Source organism: Tamandua tetradactyla, chromosome 23 (genome assembly GCF_023851605.1).
Source record: "Tamandua tetradactyla isolate mTamTet1 chromosome 23, mTamTet1.pri, whole genome shotgun sequence".
Taxonomy (NCBI): domain Eukaryota; kingdom Metazoa; phylum Chordata; class Mammalia; order Pilosa; family Myrmecophagidae; genus Tamandua; species Tamandua tetradactyla.
In genome coordinates this window covers 1,077,365-1,097,606 of record NC_135349.1, presented here as the reverse complement: position 1 = coordinate 1,097,606, position 20,242 = coordinate 1,077,365, and the positions used below count along the sequence as shown (strand labels likewise).

At 66.8% G+C, this 20,242-nt stretch overlaps 2 protein-coding genes across 5 annotated transcripts; one reads left to right on the top strand and one right to left on the bottom strand.

Moving 5' to 3' along the window:
• Positions 1 to 8,270, top strand: TMEM184A (transmembrane protein 184A). Its single transcript, XM_077140404.1, is given in 12 exon segments — positions 1 to 149; positions 152 to 292; positions 2,630 to 2,654; positions 2,657 to 2,701; positions 2,704 to 2,793; positions 2,908 to 2,998; positions 3,068 to 3,161; positions 3,254 to 3,345; positions 3,754 to 3,935; positions 4,387 to 4,584; positions 4,959 to 5,063; positions 5,066 to 8,270. Coding segments are annotated over 12 exon segments (1,620 nt in total). The 5' UTR covers positions 1 to 65; the 3' UTR covers positions 5,539 to 8,270.
• Positions 7,426 to 19,721, bottom strand: MAFK (MAF bZIP transcription factor K). Of its 4 annotated transcripts, none has more exons than XM_077140418.1 (3): positions 19,542 to 19,721; positions 10,945 to 11,024; positions 7,426 to 10,359 (listed from the first exon to the last, which is right to left on the bottom strand). In XM_077140418.1, the coding sequence occupies exons 2-3, from the start codon at positions 10,978 to 10,980 to the stop codon at positions 9,925 to 9,927; spliced, it is 471 nt and encodes a 156-aa protein (XP_076996533.1). In that variant the 5' UTR covers positions 10,981 to 11,024; positions 19,542 to 19,721; the 3' UTR covers positions 7,426 to 9,924. The 4 variants fall into 4 exon arrangements, with proteins under 4 accessions (XP_076996533.1, XP_076996532.1, XP_076996534.1 ...); XM_077140417.1 differs by lacking the exon at positions 19,542 to 19,721 and adding an exon at positions 17,906 to 19,299; XM_077140419.1 differs by lacking the exon at positions 19,542 to 19,721 and adding an exon at positions 12,661 to 12,923.
• Positions 19,722 to 20,242: the final 521 nt, after the last annotated feature.

Genomic DNA, 20,242 nt, shown 5'->3' with positions numbered 1-20,242 from the left:
CTCTGGGCAGCTACTGCACCTTTGCCCTCCACGCCTTGCCTCGGGTGCACCCCTCACCTTTGCAGATGGGTAATGCCTCGGGACTCCCCGCCACAGCCGGGCACCCCCTAGTGCTGGCGCCCAGCGCCCCCCCCCCGCCACGCCCGCCATGCCCGCCGCCCCGGCTGGACTGCAGGAGGACGGCATGTGGAACGGCTCCCAGGCCGCCCCCAGGCTCTTCCTCAGGACGGCGCTGGCCCGCGGCCTCTTGGAACCCTTCACGTGGGCCACGCTGCTGCTCACTGGCCACCAGGTGAGCCCCACCACCCCCCTCAGTTCCTCAGGCCAGGGGCGCCCTCGGGGCAGGTGCCTGGAGGTCAGGGACGCAGGGAAGCCAGGCCTGAGGAGTCCCTTCCCTGACAAACAGCCTGAGGCTCAGACTGGCCAAGGTCCCCCAGTATCCGGGGTCAGCCAGAGCTCAGCTGGAGGGGTCAGGGCTCCAGGAGGAGCTGCCCCCCTCCCAGCGCCCTTCCAGGCCCCTCCCACAGCCCCTGCCCGGGGCAGCCGCCCAGCAGTGGGCACACGGGAAGTATGTCCACCCAGGGCTGTGCGCGGGGGACAGGATGGTCCTGAGAATCCCCAGGTCAGTGGAGGCACAGGGAAGCGTCCAGGCCAGGGCAGATCCAACCTGGAGGCGATGGGTTGCCCGGGCTGGGGGCATCCGTCATGGGCCACCAAGCCAGGAGATGCCCTGGACTGGAGAGAAGACCCTGAACATAAAGGCTTGGCCTTCAGCCCGAGGGGATGCTGGGGAGCCAAGGAAGGCTGTTGAGGGGCGAGCTGCCTTTTAGGTGGGTGAATCTGGCACTGACGTAGGTAACAGACTGGCGGGTGACCCTGGAGGTAGGGGACTGGCACCAGTGGGCAGCAAGGACTCTCTGAGCCCGGGCTCGAGGTCTCCAAGGGAGGGTACGCGCAGAAACCCCTCTCAGCAATACACCTATCACATGGTGACTGCCCAGGTGTGACCCCAAATGACCAGAATTGCAGGTAGATGTGAGTGGGTAGGGGTGAGCGAGAGAGGGTGCGGTGCAGCTGAGAGCAGGAGGCAAGCCCTTCCCCTGGGCCATCACTGAGGGCTTCCTGGAGGCGGCAGCATTGGGCCTAAGCCTTACAAGCGGCCCTGTGGCCCTTGGACGGGTAGATTTGACAGGTGGGGGGCGTGTGTGCATTTGCAGAGGCAAAGCCTTCCTGCTTAGCGGTGGCGTAGTTTCGGATCAGATTGACTTGGGATTTACAGGACAAGGGGCAGGAAGGCAGGGGTGCAACCAGAGGGGGCTCCAGCCACAGTCGGGGCCTTGGTTTCCCCTCCCTGGGGACCAGCCACTCACACAGGGCCGACAGACCCCTCGTGTCCCACTGGCACCCTCTGCCAGGCCCTCCGTCCATAAGGAGCTGCCGACTCCCTGCCCATCAGAGCCAAACGGGACAGAACAGGGGCAGGAGGCTGGAGAGAGAGGCAGCTGCCCAAGGCCGCCTGGCAGGGCCAGCCCTGGGACAGAACTCGGTCTCCGGCCCTGTGTCCTGCTGTGCCCACCCCACTGTGCCAAGCTGGGGAGGGAGCAAGTGATTCGCGCAGGCCTGCTGCCAGCGAGCCGCACTCCCGGCCCTAGGCGCGAGCTCTCCCCCTCCCCGGCACCCCGCCAGGGGCCTCCCCACAGTCCCTCTGTCGCTGTGCGCTGGAGCCAGCTGCCCAGCTCCTCCTCCTTTCAGTGTCCCGGGGCTAAGCGGGAAGCTGGCACAGCTGGCACCGCCTCTCACGGAGCCCCAACTTCCAGGGGCTCAGAGATGCACCTCCACCCCTGCCTTCACCCGCCCTGGGCCTCCCCTCCCCGTTCCCTCCCTCCTGTACGGAAGCCAGGGCCAGCCCACCCCGTGACGTGACATATCTAATCCCTTGGCCACATTGAGTGTCTCTTTTTGGGGTGCAGTTGAATCCCCACCAGCCCGAGGGCGGACACCGCCTGCTCCTGCAGAACACGGACAGCGAGTGGGGAGGGGGCTCAGGATGCAACTGCAGCGGCGCGTGTGCCCTGGGCGTCCACTCCCAGCGGCCGCAGCCTGTGTGGGGCCCTCGGCTCATCGCCGAACGCTGTCACGTTGCGCCCGCCCCAGCCTGGCCCCCTGCCGCGCCTCGCGCATGTCCCCCGTGTGGCCCCTGCCTGGCCCTCCCGGCGCCCGTGGGGCTCCTCGCTGTGCAGGGCCGCGGTCAGTGTCCTGGACACAACCCTTGGTCATTTCTGAGCAAGCGTGTCCCCTGGGACGGTCCCTCCAAGGGTGGCGGGGCGGCCCTTCAGAGCCCTCGGGACGAAACGCGTGGCTACCTGCAGCTGGCCCTTCGCAGGCCCCGGGAAGCTCCTGCCGATGAAGGAGTCTCGTCTCAGGTGTTCGCTGAGAACAGGGTCCCGCTCAAGGCAAGAAAAAAACCTACTTTTCTGATTGCAACAGAAAAAAATGTATTTTCTCCAATTAAAATCAGCCTGTTCGTTGGGGGAAACTCGGAAACATGGAAAAGATAAAGGGAGGCCGACGGCCCGCGGCCTGGGGTGGGGTGGGGTGGGGGCACTGGTGCCCTTCGCCCGCCGCGCAGATCCGCCTGCACCTGCGCGCCTGCACGGCCCCCGCGAGCAGCGCTGCGCCCTGCGGCTGCTCCCCGTGGTCCCGGTTTCGCCCTCGGCCCCTGGCTCAGCCTCCTTCTCCCGGGGGGCCACCTGTACTACATTTGCTTCGACTCGGTGCGGGACTGCTACGAAGGTGGGCGGCCGCGGGCCCCCAGGAGCTGGGGTGGGACGCGGTGTCCTCGGGCAGGGCCTGGCCCCCCCTCACCCCCAGCGCAGCTCATGGCGCTCCATCCGCCGGCCCAGCCTTCCTTCATCATTTACAGCTTCCTGAGCCTCTGCTTCTAGTACCTGGGGGGCGAGGGCGCCATCATGGCGGAGATCCGGGGCCAGCCCATCCGGTAGGTGCTGCCGCGGTGGGGGGGGGGGGGGTAGGTCAGGGGAAGGGGGAGGGGGTTGGGGTGGCAGAGGGCGTCAGCCCCGCCTTACGGGAGTCCCTGCCCCCAGGTCCAGCTGCTTCGGGGCTGCTCCTACTCCCTCGGCTTCCTAAGCTTCTGCAAGCAGGTGGGGGCCGCCCCCGCCCTCCCCCACGCTCCCTCCCCCAGCGCCCCCCTCCCCACCGTGCTCACACCTGCCCACGCCCACCCTCCCCCCAGGTCACCCTTCAGCTCTGCCTGCTGAAGCCGGCCATGGCCCTGACCACCGTCATCCTGCAGGCGCTCGGCAAGTACCACGACAGCAACTTCAAGTAAGGCCCAGAGGGCGGGGGCGCGAGCGGGCAGGGGAGGGGCCACACCCGGAGGCCCCACCAGGGGCTCACTGCAGGGGCTCAGGGAAGAGCGGGCACAGGGAAGGCTGCCCATCGCTCCCCCCACGCTGACCTCAGTCTTGCCCCCACGCACCTGTTCACAGCAACTGCCTGGGCGGTGGGCACCAGGGGACTGAGGGCAAAGGGGCCCTGCCAGGAGGCCGCCCCGCCCGGGGTTCGGGGTGGGGGTCCAGCCCACAAATGGGCCCCTGGGGGAGCGCTAGACCCTCAGAAGGGTGGGGGTCGGCGGCACCCGGGGAGGCGGGGGTGGGGGACTGGCAGGAACCCCTCGGGGGTGTCTGCGTTGGGCCGGGAAGGCCGGGGGATGGCACATGGACCCCAGGCCAGCCCCACTGACCCCGTCCGCAGCGGCTGCCTGTAGGTCAGCCTGGTCTACAACAACCCTGCCAGCCTGGCCCTCTACGCCCTGTTCCTCCTCTGCCTCGCCACCAGGGAGCTCCTGCAGCCCGCGGAGCCCCTGCTCAAGCTCCTCACCACCAAGGCCATCATCTTCCTCTCCTCCTGGCACGGTGGGCCGAGGGGGCGGGGCCTGGGCTGGTGGGCGAACGCTGGGCTAGTGGGCGGAGCCTGGAGCAAGCAGGCCGGGCCTTGGCTGGTGGGGTGGGGCCTGGGCTGGTGGGCGAGGGCTGGGCTAGTGGGCGGAGCCTTGACAAGCAGGCGGGGCCTTGGCTGATGGGGTGGGGCCTGGGCTAGTAGGTGGGGCCTGGGCTGGAGTCCAGCGAACCTGGCCTGAATCCCAGCTCCCCCAGTTCCCTAAGCACCCTCAGGCCGAGCCTGTTCCCAGCGGTAGCGGGGGTCAGTGACGCAGCCCGTCAGCTCGCCCTGGCGGTGAGCCCTGCGCAGGTGGGGCCCTGCCAGGTGGGTGGAGCCCAGGCCCCTTTCCTGGGCCGGGCAGGGAGGTGGAAGGGGCCACAAGGCTGCCATCCCTGGGGGCAGCAGGGCCTGACCCTCGTCCCCCAGGGCAGCTGCTGGCCATGCTGGAACGGTGCGGGGCCATCCCTGAGGCCCCGGCCATCGACGGGAGCAGGGTGGCCGCTGGCACGCTGGCTGCCGGCTGGCTGAACTTCATCATCTGCATCGAGGTGTCCCTCACGTCTGTGGCGCTGCGCCACCCCTTCTCCTGCCGAGTGTACGCGGAGAGGAGAGAGAACTCGCCAGGTAGGCGGCGGCGGACTGGGCTGGGGGGGCACGGGCAGTGGGAACCCCTCCCTCTGTCGGCGCTCATGGCTTCGCCCGTCACCACCGCACATGATGCCCAGCGATGCTGGGGCCAGTCCTGAGCCCGTGGAACGTCGGCTAGATGGACAGACGGATGTTCCTGGGGTGGTGGGACCCAGCTCCTGTTGGGCTCCCCAGCACCCCCACCCAGAGGCTCTCACGGGCCAGGCGCGGCTGGGGTTCAGGGGAGCCAGGGCACCCCCAGCAGCCCCGAGGCCTCGGGCCAACGCCCGGAAGGGACAAAGCAAACACGGCAGGCGGGGGTGGGTGTGCGCCCCCAGCCCGCAGCCCCGGCCCTCCCGCTGCCCGCACAGCCCCCGCGGCCCCCCTGCAGAGCATCTCCAGCCGCCTCAAGGAGAGCCTGAGCCGGCAGGACGTGGCGCAGGACGCCGTCCACAGCCTCTTGCCCGCCTACCAGCACTCACGCAGCAGACCACGCACGAGGCCCCCGCGCCCGGCGCCCACCCTGGGGCAGCCGGCGGCTCCGGCCGGGGCAGGAAGAGCTGCCGCGTGGAGAAGAGCCTGCTGGTCCCCTTGGAGGAGCTGTGGACTGGCTGGCCGTCCGGCTCCCCACACCTCGTAGAGAGGAAGGGACTTCGCCCCTCTTGCCAAAAGGTCCAGCCTTTCAGGACGCGTCCCTGGGGCCCACTGCACCCCCCACCTGCGGCCGTCAGCCTGGGGGGGAACGCTGGGCGGCGCTGCCGCCTGCCCAAGGACCAAGGGGCTCACTTGGCTGCCCTCGAGCCTTGCCGTGCCCTCCCCACCCAGCTGGCACTAGTTCCTCCAGCCGGCTCGGCTTGTGCAGACAGAGCTCTCAGGCCGGGAAGGTGCCCAAAAGGAAGGCCTGGAGGACACAGGGGGCAGCTGCGGGGGGTGCGGAGGGGCCCGGGGTGACCCCGCAAAGTCCCACTCCTCATCAGCTGCCAGCGCACAGCCGTTTGCAGCTGGGCTGCCGGGGAGGGCCACGCTGGCTGCGCCCGGAAACGCTTGCAATTGTAGATAAACATCCTGGTTTTCCGACCACCAGCGGTTCCCGGAGGGCCCAGGATGGTGGCCTGAGGTTTTCTTTCCTAAGCCCGGGGCTTGGGGCAGGTCCTGTTCCATGCTGGGCCTGGGATAGCCGCCGACCACCTGGCAGCGTGCACCTGCTGCCCCAGGATGCGCCCGGGCTGGGCTGGCCCAGGCAGCGGCGTCCCCTCCTCCTGGGGAGTGGGGTCCGCGTGGGAGCATTCCAGAGGGGCAGAGTGGGCGGCCAGGCGTGGGGGTCTGACTTGAACCATAGGGTGGGCTGCAGGGAGCAGGGTCTGTAGGGCTCGGGGGGTGCCAGCACCACCACAGTCCCGGGAGAAAGGGAAGTGGGCGGGGACCAGGAGGGGCTCAGCAGGGCGGGGAACGTGTCCAGGCCAGAGGCGCCACAGCCTGCCTGGAGTGTCTGCGACTTACCGTTCTCTCCATGCAGGGAGGTCTTCGGAGGCTACTGAGAGGCTCGGGCTGGGGTGGAGGCTGGGCATACCCGGCCAGACCCTGGGCTTGCTGTCCCCCCGCCCTGCAGAAGGCTAAGCCTGCAGGGCTTATCGCCCCAGTGCCTGTGTGGAGAGGGCAGGGGGGCGGGGGAGAGCCGGGGACCCAGGCCCACGTGGGACAGTTGTCTCCTGACTGCAGCACCAGCTCGGGCCTGGCACTTCAGCAGGGGGAAGGCCCTGGCAGGGCCGGCGCCCACTGTGTGCCCAGGCTGTGCCAGGAACCTCGTGCCCAACGTCACCTGACCCCCATGGGTGCCCTGGGGAGCTGAGGCCTCAGAGCCGGCCTGACGGCAGACACCCCCACCCAGCACAAGACCTCCTGCCCCCCTGCCCCCAACATGGGACAAAACAGGTGCAGGAAAAGATGTGGGGGGCAGTCCCCAGGGGCTTCCCCTCTGCTGGAAACCGTGGGCCCCACGTGTAAGCACTGCCCGGGCTGGGGGTGGGGAGGGGTCCGAGAGGTGGCCACAGGCAGGCAGAGTCCGTGTCCTGGTCCCGTGGCTCCCCCAGGTGCCCGCCGTCGCCTTGCCCCCTGCCCAGTGTTGTCCCGACAGTGGACGGTCCCCGTTTCCCAGGCAGCACTGGCAGCACTGAGGTATCTGAGCCAGGCCGGCCACATCCTCCTCTGAGGCCTCCTGAGCTGCCCAGCTCACCCGCAAGCCTGTCCCAGCTTCGGCCCCAGGCTGCATTCTGGGGTGCAGGGCTCCCCGAAGGCGTGGACTGGAGGCAGGTCAGGGGGCCTGGGGGCCACGCGGGTCGCCGTGGCCGGTGGGCACGCTGAATGCCTACAGTGCCCCAGGCCCCTCTCGTGGAGATCCAGCTTCACGCCGTTTTATGGGCAGGTGTGGCAGCCCGGGCTGGGGAGGGGGCTCGCCAATAAGGGCGCAGCCCGGGGTGGGGTACGCCAGCAGCCCACGCACTGCACTGGGCACCCCGCCCTCAGCATCCCGCAGGCTCACCCTAGAGACCCCATCAGGTGGGGTGAGGGGCTTTACATCTGGGGTGCCCTGCAGGCCTGGTGCTGGGGGTACCTTTCCTAGGACCAGGCTGGGAGGCAGAGGCCACATCGGGCCGACCGTGGGCATCTGCTCAGGACAGACTGGACTTTCAGGGTATGCACGGCAGGCAAGGCAGACACGACCTCCCCAGCCAGGGGTGGCCGCTGGGATAGGGGAGAGGTACGCAGACCCTGCAGCGGCTCTGGGTGGGGGCATGCGGCTCAGAACGGCCCAAAGCATGGACGATGCCACGAGACGCGTGTGAAACCAGAGGCTTTTTATTGCCAAGTACAAAAGCAGGCACAGCAGCGGGAGGCCCGGCAATAAGTTAGGTGGTAGTGCCGGGAGGGTCCGTCCTCAATAATTTACATCAAAACAGAAGCAGCACAAAAATAAATATTGAAATGAAATTACCAAATAACCGCAGAGCCTGGCATAAACTGGTGCTAAAACCCCACAAATGGGGAGCCCTAATGTCTTTTAAAAAGCCAAGGATTTGCCTTCTTTGGAAAGGACTCGGAGGCTCGAGCACAGACTGAGAGCGACCCGCTCTACAGAGGGCACTCACCGTCTTTGTTCAATAAGAAATAAACCCAGACATTAAAATTGTGATAATGAAACGTCGATGCTTTGAAAGGACAAGCATGTGAGGCCGCTCCTGTCTCCCGCTGGGGGATGGCCGGGCCCCACGGACCCCCGGCGGCACCCCAGCTCCCTGCACCCTGGAGTCGGGGCCGAGCAGGCCCACCAGCCACATACCCGGTGAGGGGGGGAGGACACTGAGGAACCCCAGGATGTGCAGCCCACCTGGGGGGCTGCTGGGGCCGGCCCGGACCCCTGGCGGGGGGGAGGGGATTGCTGTCAGCAGGACTCAGGCAGGCGGGAAGCAGCACGAGCGGCCCCCGTGCTCGGGGCGGGAGACCTTTTCCAGTCCCCACCCACAGGTCCAGCTGCCCGCTCTGCCCTAAGAAAAGCTTACAGTATCAAACTCGAAAAAAATTGTTACGAAAAGTCTGTACGATAAAATGTCTATAGTTTTATATATATATATTTGTCTCTCTTTATTTAAATATCTCCTGTGGTCCTTACTGACATCCAATATGGATTACCTACCCACCAGGTAGCAACAGCTTTTTGTTTTAACATGTGGCCTCTGCGCCGAGTCCACAGCACCTGCGCTGGCCGAGCTGCAGCAGGGCTGCCCCCTTGGCTTGGCCCCAGGATGCGGCAGACCCCAGCGCGGGCAGCAGGACCCGGGAGAACGCTGCCAACAGTGAAGGGCACCTGGGAGCCGAGCCAGGCGGACTCTGCTTGTCCACGGTGGGACCACCGCCCCAAGCCCAGCACCGCCCCTTCTCCACTCCTGGGCAGCTCCGGTCAGCAGGGGGTGCAGGGAAGGTGGCCTGGGACCCCTGGAGGAGCCTCGGGGAGCACCTGTGAGGGCCCCAGGGAAAGGGCCCCCAGGCCCCTCAGCAGCTCAGGAGCTCTGGAAAGCAGCAGCTCGAGCCAGCTCAGACCATGAGACGGCACGGGGTGGGGGGGCTCCTTGTTCCTCCAGGTGGCACGACTGGGGGGTCTTCCTGATCCCTGCCAAAGGCCCACCCCCTGGCCAACCCACAAGCCACAACACCCGAGGTGGAGCACCGGCCTCCCACACACCCGCCACTGAACATCCTGCCCCCTCCCTGAAAGCCCCTCCAGGTGCTGAGGCCTTGCCTGGCCCCCACTGCAGCCACCCTCCCCTCCAGGCCCCACTGAGGGCAGTGGGTCCCAGGTACACCCTGCCTTTGGGTCAATGGGAGAGGAGGCTCCGGCCCCTCCATGGCTGGGGTCTGAGGGCCAGGCACACCTGCACACCTTCCTGGACACACACACCCCACAATGCTCCCAAGAGACCTGGTGCGACAGGCTGTGCCCCAGGCCCACTGCGCACTGGCAGTGCTGCCATGGGGAAACTCACGTCCATAGAGCACGCCCGAGTGTGCACACACATTCACACACATGCGCCCCTGCACTCACGTGCACACACTCATGCATATGTACCCTTGCATGTTTGCACTCCCATATGCATGCAGTCCCACACACACGCATTCGTTACGTTCCTGCGCTCACACTTGTACACACACTTATGCACCGCTACACTCATGTGCACACGCTCATGCACACAATACTCTTGCATGCACGTGTCTACACATGCACACTCCCGTCCACACACACGGGCACACTCCTCCCTGTGCCCCGAGGAACCCACACCGGCTGTGTGGGTGCCGGGAGACCCCGGCTGAACCAGTGGCTGCGCAGGTTAGTGTCCAGCAGGAACACCCCAGGGCAAAGCTGTGGGTCTCTCTGCTCACAGCCCCCCGAGGCTTGGGCCCTGAGCTCAAGAGGCAGCAAAGGGGCAGAGTCATGGCAGGGGGTACAGAGGGGCCGGGGGTGTCAATGGGTTCCATAGGAGCGGGGAGGCCGGATCCTGCCCTGGGACCCCGGCAGGCTCTGCAGGGGGCGGGGATGCGACCGTGTCCTCACACAGGGACCTCAGACCCCCCATCGCTCCTGAGCACCACGGGGGCAGGACCCCGCCCCTGGGGAAGTGGACAGAGAGCTGAGGAAAGCGAGGCGTGCGTGTGTGCGTGTGCGTGTGCACGAGGGACGGGGCGCCGCGGCCGAATTCGCCAGAGCTGGCTCTTCCATTCTGTGCCCCCCGCCACGCCCAGCCCGTGGGGGCTGCTCCCGGGGCCCCCCGCCACCCCGCGCCCGCACTAGGACGCGGCCGAGAAGGGCACCGAGGGCGCGGAGAGCTCGGCGGACTTGACGATGGTGATGACGCTGGTGGCGGCGACCTTGGAGGGTGCGCCCGGGCTGCGGGCCACGGTCCTGGCGAAGGTCTGCAGGGCCTCGTACTTAGCGCGCAGCGCGTCCAGCTCCAGCCGCATGCTGCTGTTCTCGCGGGCCAGCTTCTCCACCTCCTGCTGCAGCTCCACGCGCTGCCGCTCCAGCTCCTCCCTCTGCGTCACCCGCTTGATGCGGCAGCTGGCCGCGTAGCCGCGGTTCTTGAGCGTGCGCCGGCGCTGCTTCAGGCGCGCCACCTCCTCCTTGGACAGGCCGCGCAGGTGCTGGTTGAGCTCGCGCACCGACATGGACACCAGCTCATCGTCGCTGAGCGCCGGGGCGTTCTCGCCCGCCTCCTTCTTGACCTGCGGGCGGGGCAGCGTGGGGTGGGGGTGGGCAGCAGGACGGCGTGACCCCCTCCCCCAGCACAGGGCCCGGGCTTCCCCACTGGGGGTGCTGGCCCCGTGCTGGTGCGCGCGTGAGCCCTGTGTGTGGCCAGTCTGCGCCGTCCCCTCTGGGGCAAGTGGCCCGAGGCCTGTGGGTCTGTCCCGCCCAGCCCCTGGCCAGTGGACAGCCAGGGGGCCCGGGGAAGGGAGGGCCTCAGGGGAATCAGGAAGGCCCTGCGGCCACTTGGTCGTCTCCCCCACCACCATGCAGGCCAGGAGAGGGGTCTGCACAGCCTCTGGGGCTCAAGGCACCCACCGGTCCCACCTCTGACCACAGGAGCATGTCCAGAGCCGGCCACAGGGCAGTTGACTGCCCGGGCACCCTCCACGTATCAGGGCTGGGGTGTCACTAGTCCCCCTGGCTCCACTGGCCTCTTCCCACACCCCCCGGCCCAGAACACCCCAAGCCCGTGTCTGGGGGCTGTGCTTGCTGGCATCCTGCTGGCAGGTGCCAGGGCTGAGCCCCGCCGGGTGAGCAGGGTCCCTGGTGGCCACCCACCTCACCTTCAATGCCTTGTTGGCTTTGGGATTAGTCGTCATAACCTGGGCACAGTCACCGGGACAGGAGGGCTCGGAAAGCACAGCTGAAACACACAGACAGAGGCACATAAGGATGGGCCCGGCCAGGCCCCCCAAGGACTCCCAAGGCCGAGGCGCTGGCTCCTCCAGGGTCCAGGAGGAAACCCCTCGGCACCATCGCGTCCAGCCCCCGCTGCGGCCACTGCTGCCTCCTGCTCCAATGCCACCTCCTGGCCACGGCAGCGCCACCACCTTGGGGGGCACAGGGCGCCGGTCCAGAGGCAGAATGGCCAGCGGCCGCCTCCAGGGACAGCCACACCCACCTGAGGCCCTGCCCGGCCCCCACAGCACCCCTTCCTGGGGAGAGTCCCTGGTCACCTGCTGCCCGAGAGGCCCCCTGGGGAGACGGCGGCAGCCTCAAGCCTCGGCCCAGGGAGGGGGGTAGAGTACCTGCCCCCAGCCCGGCGTGGCCCTCCGGGCAGGTCCCCTATGGCGGCAACAGAGAGCTCTGCAGCTGTGACATCAGCGCCTCCTCGGCAGCCCCGCGGCCTGGCCTGAGGAGCGAGGGCAGCCGGGCTCCCACTGACCGCCGCAGCCTCCCGAGCAGGGCGGTGGCATTGGCCGGGCGCAGGCTGACCGGCTGTCTGGCGGGACCATCCCCGCCAGCTGTCTGCTCCGTGTCACACATCCTCACCGCTCAGAGCCCACCCAGGCAGCCCAGGCATGAGTCCCCTCTGATAGTTGCTATGGTGACCCTGGGAGAGCGGCCAGCCCCCCGTGGTCGTCATGGAAACCGAGAAGCCCAGAAGCAGCGACAGCTCCAGGTCACGTCTGTGCAGAGGCCGGTGGGGGCCAGACCCGCCCTAGGAAGAGGCTGAGGGCTGAGGTTCAGGGATGCCGCTGTCCCCGCCCGCCCCCCCCACCACCAGTCCGAGGCGGGGCTGCACGAGAGTGCACACCAGGAGCTGCGGGGGGGGGCAGGAGCAGGGCCCGGCGGGGGCCCCCATTGCGGAGTGAGCCAGCGGGGCCTCCTGCCGGGAGCCCCACCCCCTTTGCTCCCAGAACCCGCACGTGTGGGGGGCTCAGCGCATGGGGAGGAGATGGCGCAAGAGCCGCTGGCGGCGCCCCCTGGGGATGCCCGTCGGGCGACCGCAGGCAGCCGGCCCGCTCCCGCGGTGAGGCGCCTGCACGCCGGCGCCAGGGGGGCTTTCCCACGTTGAGGGGGCGGCCATCCCCAGATCCCAGCCTGCGTGCCCGGCATAGCTGCGCAGTGAGTCAGCGGCTGTTTACGGAGCGGGCCGTGTTCCCGCAGAGCCGCCTGCCTGGCCCGGGGGCCACTGCCTGGCCTGGCACAGCGCCTCGGAGCGGGGGTCCAGCGCAGGAGGGCTTCTCTGCTCTCCCTGGAGGGCCGGCCCTGGGGCTGGGGGCGCACGCCGAGGGCCAACCTGCCACCCAGCCCCCAGGAGCACGCTACGTCAGGGACAGAGCAGGGAGGCCCGTGCCACATCCCACTGTGGGAGCTTCCTGCCAGAGACACAGTGACCTATGAGGTCATGCAGACGCACACAGGATGTGACTTCCTGCGGCACCATACACCCTGCCCCCCACACCGGCCGGCCAAGTCTCTGCCCAAGGAGGTCGGTGCATCAGTTGGAACACCCCTGCCAGGTCTTCGCCTCGGCTGCACCCCACAGTCCCCACCTCGTCCACGTGCCACCTGGGATCCTCCAGGAGGTGCCGGAAGGGAGGAGCTGTGTGCCCGGTCCCTGCGGGCCAGGGAGGGGAGCCCCCGTGAGTGCCCGCTGGGCCCTGGGGACTGAGCAGCGCCCTGGGCTGTGAAAGGAGCAGACAACAGGGAGACAGGAAGGGCAGGGGTGGGGGACAGGAAGGGTAGGGGGGCAGATGGAGGGTGTGCTACGCCCAGTGCCGTGGGGTGAGGCAGGAGCCGAGGCTGGGCCAGGTGGTGGGGGGTCCGCGCTCAGCGGCGCCTCATAAAGGGCCCAAGTCTCCTCTTCTGGAAATGGTGGATGGACATAAAGGCCCCAGGATCCTCTCCAGGGCACCCTGCACGAACCTCGGGTTCCTGCCCCGGGCTCAGGGGCCCAGAGAACCACAGGCTCCATGTGGCCAGGGACGTCCAGCCCACAACTCTGCTCGGGAAACGTGACCCCACTTCCTGGAGATCCCGGTGTTGCTCTGGGCCGCTCTGGCAGTCAGCAGAAGAGCTCGGACGCACCGGGCCTCGGGTTAGCAGACGGACCGCGGGGTGGGGGCTCGGAGAGCCCTGCACTGCACAGGAGGTGCAGACCCGGGCCGGGCCCTGCCTTGTGCCGAGGCCCCCAGGGAGGTGCCAGCCCGGAGTCGGCTGAAACAGGCATGCAAGAAAACGACAGCCTGCCTGGAAGAGGTGCAGAGAAGGGTTCTGTGTCTCTAAAACAACCGATTTAAAAACAGCAACGACGGATGCCCTGAAATGGACCTCTGCAGACAAAAAAGTCCCAGAGGACTGCACGGTCAGAGGGCACACGAGGAGGGAACATTCTCAAGATCCTCAGGCCACGTGGCGCTGGAGCTGCGGCCAGGGACAGTGCCAGGGTGGGGGGACCCAGGACCAGGCTCCACCGTCACCTGTACTCAGCACCCAGGTGACAAGCAGACTGGACGATGACCCCACAGGCCCCAGGCCCCCCCGGACTCCCGAGTCTCAGAAGAATCGCCAGAGGGGCAGTGCAGAGGAAGCTGCCACTGAGAAAGCCGGCGCGTCAGCACTCGGACGCTGTCCTGCCCTTCAGGTGACTGACCGATGTAGGGGAAGAGGCTGCGTTCTGAACCCAGAGCCAGACGCTGCATCCCGGGGAGTGTCCACTCCAGGCTCGACAGGAAAAGCCGTTTCCTCTAGAGAAAAGGGGACGCAGGGCGGCACAGCTTCAAGTGGATCAGGGCGCAGGGCCTGAACAGACCCCAAACTCACACTGGGGCCCTGAGCCCCCCAAGCAGATCCTCAACTCATGCCAGGACCTGGGGCCCCCCGAACAGACCCCAGACTCACACCAGGGCCCAGGGCTGCCTGCTCCACGCCATGCCCCTTCCAGGAAGCCCCCTGGGACCCTCCGGGGTTGTTTCCCACCTCCAGCCCCCAGCTGGCTCCCAGTGCTCTGACCGGCTTGTCCGGGGAGGGGTCCGGTTCTGGACTTGCCACCATGCCCTGCTTCTCACCGCTGAGATTAGTTGTTTCTTTAAGACACGAGCAGGTGGCTGACCCTAGCAGGGACCCCACCCACTATCTAGGAAAAGGGGGCATCTGCCCAGCTGCCGAGGCTCTCATCCTCACCAGATGAAACGGAGACCTAGACCCTGAGGCCAGAGGCCAGAGGCCAGAGGCCAGACTGCCGCCGCTGCCAAATCACATGTGGGTGGCGACAAACGGGCTGCTTCTGCTCGCCGTCTCCCCATCCAGCCCTTCCAGCCCACCTCATAAAAACAGGGGGCTCGCCACTCCTTTCCTGTCCTCCATGGGCCGCAGATGATGCCAGGCCAGGGACAGGAGGGGCAGGAGGGAGGGTTTGCTGACCAACAGGCTCAGGCTCAAACCCCAGGCAGCAGCATCTGTACAGCCCGATTCCCTCCAACAGGTGCAGCTACACACAACCGGAAACTTCCGTGGGCGCCTGCCTGGCGCTCCAGGGATTGGACGCCTCCCACAAGCCACCCAGCTATACACCTGTCCTGGCCAGAGCAGGGGACACACGCAGGGTGCCCAGTGGACAACCAGTGAACCAAGACACAGGGACAAACTACAGCCCGTCCCGCCCCACAGGTGAGCCTGGACCACCCTGCCCAGCACCCACGCCACCCTGGATGCCCGCCATCGACCCATGCCTGAGAGCTGGCCTGGCCAGCTGCCCTCCTGCAAGGCAGCCTGTCTGCTCGCCTGGAGGACGTCTGGTCACCTTGCCGGGCCATCCCAGGGAGGCCGCATCACTCTGTCCGCTCTCAGGGGTGATTCAGGCAGCGGCCCTAGCTGACGGCAGGCTGGACACTGCACCTCTCTGGCCCAGCCCCTTCTCCTGCTGTCCTGGCTCCTGGGAGACCCCAGTTCCATGGTTTCAACCTTCTCCTGCTCTCCACATCCAGCCCCCACAAATCCTGCAGGAAACCTGCCCACCTCTGCCCCATGACTGCCAGGTTCTGCAGATGCAACCAGCCCACAGACCTCGTCCTCTGCCCCCCGCCAGCCCCTGCCCCATGGCCCCAAGCTCAGGACACCAGGAGCCCTGCAGCCCACTGCCCCCATTGCCACCACCGCACTCCCCCCCTCATCTACCCTACAGGCCCTGCCTCTCCCACCTGGACCACAGTGCCACAGGAGTCCCTGGCTTGGAGCCCCCCAGCACTCCACTCCCCATGTCAGGCTCACTGCCATGGACTTACACTGGGCCCTCTCCCGCTTCTGAACTGCTGTTCCCGCTCCTAGCCTGCCCAGAATGCCCTTCTCCTGCCCCACCACCCAACCTACCCCTGGTTTCTTCCCAGAAGCCCTCCCCCACCCAACACAGAGACCCCTGCCCTGCACGCATAGGTAGTGCCACCCCCCACCCCGACTGATATGCAGCTACCCGCAGCAGGGTGGCCAGCCAGCCTGTGGGCGCCTGGAGGGCAGGGACCATCTCACCCATCCCACACACTCCTAGTGAGGTGCCTGGGCACTGCTGAGGCCGGGTGGACAGCTCAGCACTGCCCTGCAGGGCAGGGGACGCTCAGGCGAGGGGAGCCTGGGAAAATAGGCATGGCCTCCACACCTGTGCCTTGCTTCCTGAGCTCCCAGGGGATGCAGGGCCTCTGGCCACAGACTCCACGGCTGCGGCCAGGTGGAGAAACCCTCTTGCTTCAGACTCCTCGTCTGAGGTCGGTGGTGGAGGGCAGAGCGTGTGTCCACTTGGGTTTGCGTCCACCTGCTCTAGGACTCTACAATTTTGAGGACACTTTCAATTTCCTGAAACTGTAAGAAAAAGGAAATGTGATGTGCCTGTGGCTTATGAAAAGCAAGAGTAAATACCAGAGTCATCCCTCTTCCCTGAGCGGAGGGCAGGGAGGAGTGCAGGGTGAGTCACTGTTTACTGCTCCCAGAAGCGGATATGCAGAGAATTCCCCCGGCCACCAGACGGCCACTTCCGCAAAGACTGGACCCTCATTCCACAAAGTCCACTTCAGAAACCTTTAGACTCGCAAATGGCCAGGACCCAGGACGCGGCTTCTGGGTCTGGATGGCAGACAGCTCTGCTCAAAACTGTAAACAAGCCCTTCGGCTCTCGGAGAGCTCTGAGAGTGAAAGCGGGAACCGTGGGGGCAGAGAAGGCTCTGGAAAGTGATCCTACTCCTCAGCAAGGAGAAGGGGTGGGAACGTGGCCAGGCTGAGGCTCCAAAAAAGTTTGTCCTCCAAAGACCCGCTATTCGGCACCCAGCTTGACAGTCAGCGGTGCTGAGCACCGGACCCTGAGACCTCAGGCCGCGTCCAAGTCCAAGAGGCAAACGCGCTCCAAGAAGTCTAGTTCTGTTTCCTTGTTTGAATAAATGCTCTATTTTGGAATAACAAAGAGGCCTAGTTTTAAGTTATAAAAGCAAACTCCCTCTACCAAGGTCAAGTGAAAACATTCTTTTTGGCTTACCTAAGAAGGGAAGAAGTTCTAATAAATCATGCTGACCAGCGCCCTGCCCACCTGCAAGCCAACCTACAATTTCAGGCCCCGCCCTCCTGCACAGCCCACCTCCTTTCCAGGTCCCACCCACTTGCGCAGCCCATCTCCATTCCAGGCCCTGCCACCTGCACAGCCCATCCACTTCCTAGGCCCCACCCCCCTGCACAGCCCACCTACTTCCCAGGTCCCGCCCCCCTGCACAGCCCACCTACCTCCCAGGTCCCGCCCCCCTGCACAGCCTACCTACCTCCCAGGTCCCGCCCCCTGAACAGCCCACCTATTTCCCAGGTCCCGCCCACATACACAGCAGACCTACTTCCCAGGCCCCACCACCTGTACAGCCCACCTACTTCCCAGGCCCAACCCAGGCCCCACCACCTGCAGAGCCCACCTACTTCCCAGGTCCCGCCCCCCTGCACAGCCCACCTACCTCCCAGGTCCCGCCCCCCTGCACAGCCCACCTACATCCCAGGTCCCGCCCCCCTGCACAGCCTACCTACTTCCCAGGTCCCGCCCCCTGAACAGCCCACCTATTTCCCAGGTCCCGCCCCCCTGCACAGCCTACCTACCTCCCAGGTCCCGCCCCCTGAACAGCCCACCTATTTCCCAGGTCCCGCCCACATACACAGCAGACCTACTTCCCAGGCCCCACCACCTGTACAGCCCACCTACTTCCCAGGCCCAACCCAGGCCCCACCACCTGCAGAGCCCACCTACTTCCCAGGTCCCGCCCCCCTGCACAGCCCACCTACCTCCCAGGTCCCGCCCCCCTGCACAGCCCACCTACCTCCCAGGTCCCGCCCCCCTGCACAGCCTACCTACTTCCCAGGTCCCGCCCCCTGAACAGCCCACCTATTTCCCAGGTCCCGCCCCCCTGCACAGCCCACCTACCTCCCAAGTCCCGCCCCCCTGCACAGCCTACCTACTTCCCAGGTCCCGCCCCCTGAACAGCCCACCTATTTCCCAGGCCCAACCCAGGCCCCACCACCTGCACAGCCCACCTACTTCCCAGGCCCCACCACCTGTACAGCCCACCTACTTCCCAGGCCCCACCACCTGTACAGCCCATCTACTTCCCAGGCCCCACCACTTGTATAGCATACCTACAACTTCAGGCCCCGCCCACCTGCATTGCCCATCCACCTGCACAGCCCACCTACAACCTCCCAGGGCCCACCCACCTATACAGGACACCTGCTTGCCAGGTCCCACCCACCTGCTTAAACTAAAGCTTTTTAAAAAGCTCTCACCGCTTCCTTGCTGTAGCCATCTCCCTGAAATCGTCAGGCTTGGAGAAGGCTCCAGAAACATCAGGCCACATCAGCACTTCAACAAGATGACCTTTGTGCTGTGACACCAGTCAATCCAAGGTAAAGGGAAGGGCTGTGCCTACACCAAACTACACACCCATAAAAACCCACTGATTTCCACTACACTACATCATGCTGCGGCGTCATGGGTCAGGGGGAGCATCCAGGCCAGGCACCTGGCAGTGAGGGGCCACTGACAGGTGGTCACTGTTGAAGGAACGGTTATCCGCCTGGGCCACAAGAGCTGCGTGACAAGTAAACAACAGTGTAATCATTAACACAAAACCCAGAAAGGGACAGGAACATCCAGCAATGCAGGCGCCGGGAGGTTTCGCCTTGGCGAAAGGACTCCACAGTGCACGGGAGGTGAGAACAAATACCCGGTGGAGGACCAAGCAACAGGCTCTCTAAAGGAGACGAGCTCAAGGACAAAACTCTCGGGAGGGACATGGTTGCTGCATGCAGGCGTGCTGGACAAGACGGACAGATGAGCTGTTTCCTGAGCTCAGCATTATCACGCAAGAACGACCTGGTCAAAGGGTTTGGGCAAGGGAGGTAGCTGGCCAAGACTAGTCCCTGCCACCAGCCCCATGTGCCCACACCAAGACCTTCCCTAGGCCCCCTGGCAACTCAGTCCAGCACGTGACATCACTTGGAGCTCCTCCACGGACTCGCGTGCCTCTCGGGAAGGACCGGGTTAAGCCCCTCCGCCTGGCAACTCAGTCCAGCACGTGACATCACTTGGAGCTCCTCCACGGACTCGCGTGCCTCTCGGGAAGGACCGGGTTAAGCCCCTCCGCCCGCCCCTGGAGCGGGGTACACCCTGCCATTGGGCCGGAGCGCTGCCTGTCACCGGTGGGAAGTGACTGCAGGGGGAGGCTTCTGGGCTTCACCGGGGAAAGCAACACAAGTTGAACCGGCTCCCACGGAGCGGAAGCAGCAAGGTAAATAAACGCACCCCAAGTCGGCCCGGCGTCCCGCGGGGCCGGGAAGCCCCGACCTCCGCCAGGGCGCGCGCTCTCCAGCACGTGGCAGCTTCTTTTCGCCCCCGCCCTCCTGCCCCAGAGCAGGGGCTGCAAGGAGGAACGATTAAGGGAGGCGAGGGGCAGCGCGGCCCCCGCCATTGCCGGGAGGGTCTCTTCGGAGACCGCCACGCAGCCACCTTAATCCCGGAGACAGCCCCGGTTGGACCCCTCCGGATCCTATTCGAGGCTGGTCTTGGGACCGGACCGAGGAAGGCCTGGGGGTCCAGGGTGAAACTGGGGGCGGGGGACGTGAGACGACCCGCGTCTAAGCCCCAGGTCAAGACCCCCGCCCACGAGGGGCTGCGGGAGCAAGGGTCCCCGCGGACGGAGCGCGCCACCTGGGGCGCAGGGCCCGCCCGCTCCCAGTGGGAACCACCCCCGGCCGCCCGACGGCAGGTGCGCGGGCCAGGGGGTCGGGGCCCGGTCCGGCCGGACTCCGTCCGCGTCCGAGCCGCGCGGCGATGACTCAGCGGGCCCCAGCTGCCCGGGCCGGCCACGGCGCCACGCCCCCGCCCCGAACTCGCGGCCCCGGGTCGGGTCCCGGGCCTCACCTGGCGTCGCGCGGGGGCGGCTCCTCGCGGGCACGCGCCCTCCTCGCTCTCGCACTCACTCCCGGCCTCCTCCTCCGCCGCCGCGGCCACGGCCTCCGCCTCGCGCCCGGGCTCCGACTTCGCGAAGAACAACAAGTTCCCCCCGCCGCCAGCCCGCCCTCCCGGCTGCCCAGCATCTGACACCCGCTTCCGGGATGGCGCGCCGGCGCACGTCACGCCGGCGCCGCCCTGCGCAGGCCCCGCCCCCCGCCCCGCGATGCCCCGCCCCTGACCCGCCCCACGCAAGGTCCCGCCCCTCCGTCCCGCCCCGCCCCGCCTCACGCATCCCCGCCCCTTCCCCGCCCCGCGCAGGCACCGCCCCTCCGCCCAGGCACCGCCCACGCCCCGCCAGGGCCCCTCCTCTGGCTCGCCCCGCCCCCACGCAGCCCCTCCCCGCCCCGCCCCGCCCTCCGCCGCCGCGCCCCGCCCCGCCCCTCGCCGGCCTCGCGGAGCTGGAGGGGCGTCTCTGGGCGTTTCGGGGCCCGGCGCTGCTCTTCCTGAGCCGGCTCCGTCGCTGTTCCTGGGGGGCGGGGATCCCAGAGAAGACCCGGCTCCCGTGAGGGCTGGGAGGGGCACCCGAGTCCCCCTGCCCTGTGGGGTGGCCTTGGCGGCATTGACCTCGCGCCCAAGCTGGACGGCCAGCTTCCCGGTTGTGCTGTGGT

Coding starts and splice junctions, on each gene's coding strand:
- MAFK (XM_077140416.1), bottom strand. CDS start 11,747: ATGACGACCACGGGGGGCTGGCCGCTCTCCCAGGGTCACCATAGCAAC. Junction 11,025..11,653: donor GCCTGGGTGGGCTCTGAGCG/GTGAGGATGTGT, acceptor TGTGTGTTTCAG/CTGTGCTTTCCGAGCCCTCC. Junction 10,360..10,944: donor AAGCCAACAAGGCATTGAAG/GTGAGGTGGGTG, acceptor CCCCGCCCGCAG/GTCAAGAAGGAGGCGGGCGA.